We start from the raw sequence: 10,935 nt of genomic DNA, 5'->3' as shown, positions 1-10,935 counted from the left end.
GTAGGTTCCTTAGTTTGTTAATCATGTAGAGTGATCCCAGACCAAAAATTTCATCTTACTAGTCCTGAGATAGTTTGGGTAAGTTTCACAGACTCTGAAGCACCCCAAAGCCCAGATTTCACCAAATAGGAGTTCTAGGGCAAAGGTCCCCAGCCTTGGTTGGAGAAAAGATGATTTGCATTGTACTGGTGAGATATTAGGGGAATTTGGAAATGTATGCACTCAGTGCTATGAGAGATGGCTTCCAGGCCTTCAAGTCACCATTTAAAAATCAACATGTGGGCCGCAGCTTCGGCTGAGCCCCCGGCTGGGCCCAAGGCTGAGGGAGAGGAAGATGAAGTTAAGGCAGCTAGGACGAGGCGGAAAGTGCTCTCGCGGGCTGTAGCCGCTGCGACGTACAAGACCATGGGGCCAGGGTGGGAGCAGCAGGAGGAAGGTGTGAGCGAGAGCGATGGGGATGAGGAGTACGCCATGGCTTCCTCGGCGGACAGCTCCGCCGGGGACTACGAGTGGGAGTACGACGAGGAGGAGGAGAAGAACCAGCTGGAGATCAAGCGGCTGGAGGAGCAGCTGTCCATCAACATGTATGACTACAACTGCCACGTGGACCTCATCAGGCTGCTGCGCCTGGAGGGGGAACTTACCAAAGTGAGGGTGGCCCGCGAGAAGTTGAGCGAGATCTTTCCCCTGACTGAAGAACTCTGGTTGGAGTGGCTGCATGACGAGATCAGCATGGCCCTGGACGGCCTGGACCGCGAGCACGTCTATGAGCTCTTTGAGAAAGCCGTGAAGGACTACATCTGTCCTAACATTTGGCTGGAGTATGGTCAGTACTCCGTTGGTGGGATCGGTCAGAAAGGTGGCCTTGAGAAGGTTCGCTCTGTATTTGAAAGGGCTCTCTCATCTGTCGGTTTGCACATGACCAAAGGACTGGCCATCTGGGAGGCCTACCGAGAGTTTGAAAGTGCCATTGTGGAAGCTGCTCGGCTTGAGAAAGTCCACAGTCTTTTCCGGCGACAGCTGGCGATCCCCCTCTACGATATGGAGGCCACATTCGCCGAGTATGAAGAATGGTCAGAAGACCCAATACCAGAGTCGGTCGTTCAGAGCTATAACAAGGCGCTGCAGCAGTTGGAGAAGTACAAGCTCTATGAAGAAGCTCTGCTACAAGCAGAGGCACCGAGGTTGGCAGAATATCAAGCGTACATCGATTTCGAGATGAAGGTGGGCGACCCCGCTCGTATTCAGTTGATCTTTGAGCGGGCCCTTGTCGAGAACTGCCTCGTCCCAGACTTATGGATCCGTTACAGTCAGTACCTAGATCGGCAGCTGAAAGTGAAGGATCTGGTTTTGTCTGCACACAGCCGTGCTGTTAGGAACTGCCCCTGGACTGTTGCCCTGTGGAGCCGCTATCTCCTGGCCATGGAGAGGCATGGAGTTGAGCATCGAGTGATTTCTGTGACCTTTGAGAAGGCTTTGAATGCTGGCTTCATCCAGGCCACCGATTACGTGGAGATCTGGCAGGCGTACCTGGATTACCTGAGGAGGAGGGTGGACTTCAAGCAAGACTCCAGCAAGGAGCTGGAGGAGCTGAGGTCGGCGTGCACGCGCGCTCTGGAGCACCTGCAGCAGGAGGTCGAGGAGAGGTTCAATGAGAGTGGAGATCCGAGCTGCGTGATCATGCAAAACTGGGCTAGGATCGAGGCGCGACTGTGCAATAACATGCAGAAAGCTCGGGAACTCTGGGACAGCATCATGACCAAAGGAAACGCCAAGTACGCCAACATGTGGCTGGAGTACTACAACCTGGAAAGGGCGCACGGCGACACACAGCATTGCCGCAAGGCTCTGCACCGGGCCGTGCAGTGCACCAGCGACTACCCCGAGCACGTGTGTGAGGTGCTGCTCACCATGGAGAGGATGGAAGGTACTTTAGAAGACTGGGACATAGCTGTTCAGAAAACTGAGACCCGGTTGGCGCGCGTGACCGAGCAGAGGGTGAAGGCTGCAGAGAAGGAGGCGGCTCTGGCGCAGCAGGAAGAGCAGAAGGCAGAGCAGCGCAAGAGGGTGCGAGCGGAGAAGAAAGCCTTGAGAAAGAAGCAGCAGCCGGGCGGTGGCGGGGACAAGCGCAAGGCCGAGGAGGGCAAGGAGTGGGGCGAGGACGGCGAAGAGCAGCCTTCCAAGCGAAGGAGGGTGGAGAACAGCGTGGCCCCGGCCGGGCCAGAGCCAGACGCGGGCCAGGAGAAGGGGGTCCCCGAGAAGCCTGCCCCTGTGGACGTCGGTCCCCCCTCCAAGCAGAAGGAGAAGGCCGCTGCCCTGAGGCGGGAGGTGCCCAAGGTGCTGCACGACAGCAGCAAGGACAGCGTCACCGTCTTCGTCAGCAACCTGCCCTACAGCATGGGGGAGCCCGCTGCCAAGCTCCGGCCTCTCTTCGAGGCCTGCGGGGAGGTGGTGGAGATCCGGCCCGTGTTCAGCAACCGCGGGGACTTTCGAGGCTACTGCTATGTGGAGTTCAAAGAAGAGCAGTCTGCCCTGAAGGCCCTGGAGCTGGACCGGAAGAACATGGAAGGGAGGCCGATGTTCGTGTCCCCCTGTGTGGATAAGAGCAAGAACCCCGATTTTAAGGTGTTCTGGTACAGCACCGCCCTGGAGAAACACAAGCTCTTCATCTCCGGCCTGCCCTTCTCCTGCACTAAAGAGGAACTGGAGGACATCTGTAAGGCCCATGGCACTGTGAAGGACCTCAGGCTGGTCACCAACCGGGCTGGCAAACCAAAGGGTCTGGCCTACGTGGAGTATGAAAATGAGTCCCAGGCTTCGCAGGCTGTGATGAAGATGGACGGCATGACAGTCAAAGAGAATGTCATTAAAGTGGCCATCAGTAACCCCCCTCAGAGGAAAGTTCCAGAGAAGCCAGAGGCCAGGAGAGCACCAGGTGGCCCCATGGTGCCACGGCAGATATATGGAGCGCGGGGGAAGGGAAGGACCCAGCTCGCTCTGCTGCCGCGTGCCCTGCAACGCCCGCCCGGGTGCTGCTGCCGGTCAGGCCGAGAACGGCCCTGCCCCGCGCCCAGCAGTCCCCACCTCTGAGGCCGCTGAGGCGCCCAAGATGTCCAACGCTGATTTTGCCAAGTTGCTTCTGAGAAAGTGAAAGCGACGCTGTGAAGGACAGGAAATGCCTTACTTCCCGCTGGTCAGGCAGCCCACCCAGCACCCAGCACCCAGCACCCAGCAGCGCCTGGGCCAAGGAGGGGCTGTGCACACTCCTGCGCCCCTGGACTCCGCGGGGCTCAGACGGGGCAGTGTCCAGGGGAAGAGGCGCCCAGTGCTCCCTCACATTGAGGGCAGTGGAGCAGGGCACGGCCGGCAGGGCGCCTGTCCCTACGGACTTTTGTGTCCTGAAAAATGAGGAGCAGAAGTGACACTGGAACATGGCTCTTGAGACCCACTTGTCCCAATGCTCCGGGCCACCTCTGGCCCTTTTTGTAAGACATTTCTCCCCCATCCTGCACAGCACACGTGCCCGTCACTTTTAATTTTTAAAAGATGAGAAATGGCGGATGCTGGCGACTCACCAGAACGGCCTATTTTAGTAAGGGGCGGGGGCAGGGGCCGGGGCCCCACACCCAGCACTTGGTGGGCTTTTGTTCACAGGGGTTGTTTTTTTCTATTATGTATTTGTAAACCACACGTCGACTGTTTTATGTTTCCTAAAAGCAAAATATTTGCGACATGTGTTTTCTATAGGAAAAAATAAATAAATAAAAATCAACATGCCCAGGAAAATGGATATGATCAGAGAGTAGAGGCTGGTTGCACTAGGGAGCATTGCTTGGTAGAAGAACACAAGGACCAGGAGATTGATATTCTTGTACAACCACTAGATGGCAGACTTTTGGCATTCTGTTGCCATTTTTTTGACACTAAACACTTGTTATCAACAGAACAGTGTTCTTTATATTGCTAAAACGTTGAGGATGTTTGAATTTTTAAAACGTGAATGAGCCTGAAAAATTGTTTTTATTTTTCCATCCAGCGGGGATTTTGTGAACATAAAACTCATCTACTGAGAATCTGAAATTAGTCTCAGCAATTTGTCAAGTGAGTTCTCTACTCCTATCTCTGCCATATGGCCTTGGACAATGACTGTCACTGGGCCTCAATGAGCTCATCTCAAAACAAGAAAGTTTGGTCTCTAGATTATTTCTAAGACATCTTCCAACTGAGATATTCTCATTTCTGTATCATTTCATATTTGAGGCTGAAAAATACGCTAGTTCAAAGTGCCATCCACATGATACCTTGTAAGCTATTCAGGAAATATCAACTGACATTCAGACATGCATAATAAAAATAGCTGAGACTTAGTGAGCACTTACTATATGCCAGTACTTGACAAAACATTTTGTATTACTGAAATTATAACCCCAAATGAGGAAATTCATCTTAGAGAAGTCAAGTAACTAACCCAAGATAGCATAGCTAATGGCCAGTCTAGCAAGCCTCTGAAATCCCTAGGGTTAATATTGTGTGTTTCATCTTTTAAAAATACAAATTGGAAGATAGCGTTCCTTCTGAAAGAAGAATCTACTCTATTAAACACAAAACCCTTGACTTTCCAGAGGAAATAGTTTGTTGTTTTGAAATTTGTCAGATTCCCATGGTCTATCTTCTGGGTGTCATTTGATGCCTCATTTTGAGCCTGGGAATAGTCACCAGGTGACTAGTGACTCAGGGATGGTATCTGGAACTCTACAGTAAGATGACTGTACCAGGCATCAGTAGGGCCCTTTTTAGGTCTAGGTTTACCTGATGGTATGTGCCCATGATCTCATACAGAGTCTCAAGTCAACAGCAGGGAGGCTGCACAGTAATGGTCACGTCACCACTCGACAGTGATGGTAAAGAAATGCTAAGCTTGCTATCTGTGCAGTTTGTTAGTGAATTAAATTTCCTCCTTCTTTTGTATCCAGAAAAAAGCATACGTAACCTTGCAACCAATGCCTTAATTCAGAAGAGTGGTGTTTTAAGCTTCCTAGGAAATAATCAAGTGCAAACTTTCGAACTTTGAAGCTCAGGAATGCATGTAATAATTCTTTGGGTAGACAATAGGTGGCAGTACAGCATCAATTTATACCTGATAGTTAAGCCTAATCCTTTTCTTTTTTGCCTTATTTAATTATTTGACATGTATTTGATCTTTCATGAATGTAATTAATGCCAGAAGGAAAATTTTGAGTTCTATTTTTTCTTGGTCATGGAATCAACAAATGTATGGAAAACAGAATTGGAATATATATATGTTTGAGGATCACAGAAGTATAACACACTGTACTTCAGTATAAAAATCAGACTAAGTGGGGCTGAGGATATGGCTCAGTGGTAGAGCAGTTGCCTAGCATGTATGAGGCCCTACTTTCAATCCTCACTGTCAAAAAAAAGAAAAAGAAATACACACACACACACACACACACACTAAGTGTAAATACTTACAGATCCAAGTAAAAAACTGACTTTAGCATTTGTTACCTTGTTTTTTTTTTTGGTCTTTTAAATTGACTTTAGCATTTGTACACATATAATGATTAGCTTATTTCAGAGAAGCACATTCCACCTGTCCCAAATGTGAACTGTCAAGTCACCTGTGGAAAACTGCATCATCTGAATGTAGCTTTATCTTCAATCTGTCTATCAGGTAGTATCTATTCTTCTCTGAGTATCAGTTCCATTCTGTGTACTGTTGGTTCCTCTGTTTACTTTTTAGATTGACTCTTTCATATTAAAATTGAAGAAAAATATTTTAAGTCAATCATTCTGGTTTTGTTGTTGTTGTTTTTCGAGAACTGTCTGTATGCACATAAAAGATGTTTCCCTCTTTTTACTGCCCATTTTGTTGTTGTTGTTGTTGTTTTTCGAGAACTGTCTGTATGCACATAAAAGATGTTTCCCTCTTTTTACTGCCCACCCCTCAACGTGTTCCTCTCCTGCATACAGGAGCACCACCATCCAGGCAGCCAAGCCTCCAAACCTAGGAGTCAGCCTTAGGGTTTACCTCTCCCTGAGAATCAGGGCTCTGTAGTCCCGTCAGTTCTACCTTCATCTAGGTCTCAGCCTTCCATTTCTCTCCATCTCCATTACTGCCCCCTACTCTGGGCCACCCTCACCTCTCTCTTGCAGTGACCTCCAGAAGGACACTCCAGCTTCTGCACTTCATTCCACCCTCTGCTTCAACCACACCCTATTGGCAGATGCTGTGATCCTTTAGTCACTCACCTAAGACTCTGCTGGAAACAGCATTTCCTTCCTCCCCTTGAGGCCTGACAGGCTAAGTCTATTTTGCCTCAGCACCATCCCACCCTCTGTACCTAGAAAGTCCTTTCCTCACATTTTCATGTCTTAAAGGTCTCAGGTTGGTCTGCTCTGTCATTCACTATTATGTTATCTTCTCTGTGGAAGTTATGACAACTTGATCTCTAAAAAAACGAATGAACAGACTTCATGTTTTAGATCATTTTTTGTCTTTATAGAAAAATTGAGGGCAAAGTACATCACACCATATACCCCCCCTCTGTCCTCTCTAAACAGTTTCTTCTGTGACGGACATATTGCATTTGTGTGGGGCATTCATCCCAGGTGATGAACCCTATTGACATTTTAACTAAAGTCCACAGTGTAGATTAGGGCTCACTGTTTGTGCAGGAACTTTCTACAGGTTTTGATGAATCCATAATGTAATGCATTCACCATTATACAATACAGAAGAGTTTCACTGTTCTAAAACCTACTGTCTAACCATCTCTGGCCTCCCAACCTCTGGCAACCACTGATCTTAGCCTTTCCCAGAATGTTGTCACACAGTGTGTTGATGTCACACAGTGTGTTCACTATTTGATTATTTGAAAATAATTAACTTAATTATTGTCTGTGTTTCTAAAGACAAAGGCTTCAGAGAATAGGGTCCTTATCGTCTTGTTCTCCTCTTTCCCCATAGGGCCAACAATAGGTCTGTGGTGATCCTCTGGCAGAATGGATTGATGGAATGAATTACCCACTAATCTAATTGATAGCAATCACCCAAACTTCCTTTCTTGATTTGTTCTAATAATGTTGAGGCAGACTTACCTAAATTTCTAATTTTTACATTGGTGGCTTGAAAATATCTGGAAAAGAGTTGCCCCTGTTCTCAGATGGGTGAAGGTGTGGCTATGGTAGGTCCTTTGGCCATATAAAACCAATGCAGGGATGTGACTAGTTATGCTGGGAACTCGGGCAATTCCAAGTTATGACTGCTAGATCTGAAATGTATCTTATATTAATAGCACGTTCAGGGATGCTTCTCTCTGCCCTTTAGTACCCAAAGAGAAAAATCAAGAAAGAAAAATGGGGAAATAATGCGAACACACTCATTTGCCTGTTGATTTCTTTTCCATAAAATTGGTCATTAGTCATACAGTGGCCTAAAGGGGAAATGTGCAGAAACTTGGAGATTTATGAGTCCTGTCTCCCCACTGAAGAAAATGTACTTTCTCGGGTTGGAAGGGGATTTTTTTTTTGTTTTCTGGGCAGTTGGAACCCAGTCTGTTTACAGTTTCCTTATGAGTGACAAGTGGAGGATTCCGAGAGGACAAGGATGGGGTAAAAGAGGAGGGAAAATAGGGAACAGGAGCTATCTATGGCCTCATGCTGTGCTAGCCAGGTGACATCTGTCTGGCTTAACTTTACAACAGTCTGAAATGGACCTGCTGTTCTGCTTATTACGGGTGAACAAACAGGTTCTAGGTTATCTGCATATTATTTAGGAAGCATCTGAATTTATTTCTCCAATCCCTGGGCTCACTGTGGGAAATGAATTCATTTGTCAGACTAGTATAAATTAATTTGATATTGCTAGTGGCCAACTTTTCAGTACATGTTTGTAAATTTTATAAATACAAATATACTAATAGTTTTATAAATAGGATGTAAAAAACTAAAATTTAATTCAGTTAAGGAAATACTTCAGATGTCATATGGCAGTTTCAACTGTATCAATTCAGAAAAAAAATCTCAGTTTTCCTATTTTAAAAACATAACTGACCTAGTACATATAGATTCTAAAATGGAATCAGAGAACAAAAACAAAAGAAATACTAGACTACCTTCCCCTTCTCAAGTGCACCAGGGCATTTATGTTGGTTGTTACTTTTACAGTATCCTTTGAAGTCAGGTAGAACAGATATTCTTTTGTAGATTGGGAAAACTATGCCACAGAGGACTGCATATAAATCTGCATATAAATCTGCTTCTCAACTTTCTCCTATCATTTCCTTCACTCTTCTGAATCTTAACCATTTACTCCCCCAGTCAATCTCCATTTTTGTCACTTTCTACTCCTTTCTATTCTCCATTCCTCCGCTCCCTCCCTCCCTCCTCCTTTCTTCCCTTCCTTCTTACTTTCTTGGTCTTGCACATGCTAGGCAAGTGCTCTACCATTTAGCTTCACCCCCTGCCCCTTCTATCCTTTTTCACATGTAAAACAGAAAAACAACGAAATTGTGACAAGATAGAGAACAACATTTGATATTCCCTATGTTAAGGAAAGAAGAATCCCATATTTTAAAATGCAGTTAACCATAACGAGGAATCAAACCTTTTTAAACAGTAAGAAATACTTTGAGGTCTCTGATACAATTTCTGGAAAACATTCCATTTTCTTTCATGAAAATTCTTTATTCTTAATCTCTACCTTTAAGATATAAAGATCTATTTTTAACGTTATTCTTAGCTTATTCTTTTGTTCATTGGGTTGCAACTTTTAGAAATCTTTCTTAATTCCTGATCTCTAAAAAATACCTTTGAGTGGAAGTTTTAGGATGTTTTTCTTTTTTTTTTTAACTGGGGATGAAATCTAGGGGCACATCTCCCTTCCCCTATTTTGAGGCAAGGTCTTGCTTAACTGCTGAAGCTGGCTTTGAACTTGGGAATTGTGATCTTTCTGCCTCAGCTTCTCTAGTAGCTGAGATTGTAGCCATGTGCCTCCAAGCCCTGTGGTTTACTTCAGGATTTCGAGTTCTAGGAAACAGACCCATCTTTACCCAATTTAATATCCTTCAAATTTAGATCCACTCAGCCTCTCTCTTTCTGGACTAAACCCCAATCTTTCTACCATAAACCCTTTCTCAGCAGGGGAAGCACGAATGAGCAAAATCCAGAAAACACTTGCTAATGCTGTTAATTGTAGATAGAATAAGCAGAATAATGTCTATTTTGGGGACATTTAAAAAGTATAAAAGAAGCGTTTTTGAAAAATATGCAAAATTAAAAACAATAGCACATAGGAAAAAAGATATTAAAGCCCATCTATAAACTTCTAGTATTACATCATGTCACAAAATTTTCAAAGAAATAAAAAAAATTTGAACTTGAAAGATAACTCTTAACTCATTCAACACCAAATAGCACTGTGTAATTTAGTGCATTAGGTTTATTTGAAGTTCTAGTTTTAAAAATTATTAATATGCTTTTAAAGTGAACACATTGTAACTTACAGAACTATTGCAGTGCATACTTTTATACTTATGTATTCACCTAAAATATTAGTTGGTAGAGGTGATCTAGCCTGTGAGGCTATAATCACCTCTTTTGCATGCCTGGTATTTCATAGAATGCTTTCAAGAGCCTTTAAAAGTAAGGAAATAACTCTGCCTTGGGGAGTTAAGCTTGCCCCAAAGACACATTTCTTCTTTTAAAAATTTTCCTGAGTTCCATAAAGATGATATAAAAGAAGGAATAAAGTAAGCCTAAAGTATGCCCATGAGGCTTAAATGACTTTGAGGGTTTCAGTGACCTTAGTAAATCACGGTCTAAAGCTTCATTCTCAGGGTTGATCAAGTTACTAAAGACTTCAGTGCAATTACAGCTCTGTTCTTAAGCAGGTCAGCATCCACACCTCCACAGGCTTCCCTTTAGCAATCACTCTGCTTGTCACCGAATATTCCCAAATAACAGGATTACAGTCTTGCTTCTTTGCCCAGTCTTTTCAACCTTCATTTGAATGGCAGTGCATCCAATAACATTAAATAGTGGACTCAGCAAAGGAAAAAGTATACAAAGAAGCCAACTTACCATCAAACACGTTACTATAATAATAAAGATGCTGAGAAAAATGACAACAGCATAAAATCCTTCTTTGCTCCAGATTCTGTCCGCTTCATGCTGCCCTTGTAAAACATTTTTCTTTAAAAGCAAAACAGAAACTCCGATGTTAAATGAGAGCTCGAGGAAACTGGCGTTCTTATTTAAACACTAAAATATTTTTAGCTTTATTCCATTCAGTGTAGTGGAACACACCTACACCCCCCGCTGCCTGCGCTGCATCTCCAACTGATCTAGACAACAGTCAGCCATCCTGATACATCAAAAGACGTGCAATCTCCGGAACAGGAGCAGGCATGCCCGGCATAGGAGGACCTCGCCTTTGGAAAAGTCCCTCACTGTCTCTGTTGGAGCTACCTGGTTCACAGGTAAGAGAGTTCTGTTCCGTGCTGAGGAAACTTGTTTCTGAAGCGTTCCTTACTCTCAAGTCCCCTCCCACGCATCAACTCCCTGGTTTACCCTGGCTTATGTGCAGCGCAGGAACACTGCTTTTACTTTTAAACAAAAGCTAAACAGGTGCAATACAGCAACACTATCAGAATCATTGCTCCACCCTTTATCACATCAGTCCCCCCCCTACCAAGTGGTGTTTACTTTGTCGAAATCTCAAGAAGCACCATCCCAACCATATAAATTGTTAGGGCATTATATTTTATTTAAAGTAACAGGAAAGACAAAGTTCAGAGTTATTGGGTAATGAAAGGTAAAATAAATAGGTTTATTTTTATTGCTTTTACTCAATCCTTTGGGGGTGGAAGAGTGGAGAAGAAACATTCATAAAATGTGACTGTCTCTCAGTTG

At 44.8% G+C, this 10,935-nt stretch overlaps 1 protein-coding gene across 1 annotated transcript; it reads left to right on the top strand.

Annotated features, from left to right (window-relative positions):
• The first annotated feature begins 299 nt into the window (after window positions 1-299).
• Window positions 300-3,690, top strand: LOC144366094 (spliceosome associated factor 3, U4/U6 recycling protein-like). Its single transcript, XM_078019454.1, is given in 2 exon segments — window positions 300-3,021; window positions 3,023-3,690. Coding segments are annotated over 2 exon segments (2,745 nt in total). The 5' UTR covers window positions 300-405; the 3' UTR covers window positions 3,152-3,690.
• The last annotated feature ends 7,245 nt before the right edge of the window (window positions 3,691-10,935 follow it).

This window comes from Ictidomys tridecemlineatus, chromosome 8 (assembly GCF_052094955.1).
Source record: "Ictidomys tridecemlineatus isolate mIctTri1 chromosome 8, mIctTri1.hap1, whole genome shotgun sequence".
NCBI lineage: Eukaryota > Metazoa > Chordata > Mammalia > Rodentia > Sciuridae > Ictidomys > Ictidomys tridecemlineatus.
The sequence above is the reverse complement of the archived record's forward strand: the minus strand, read 5'-3'. Positions and strand labels throughout refer to the sequence as shown.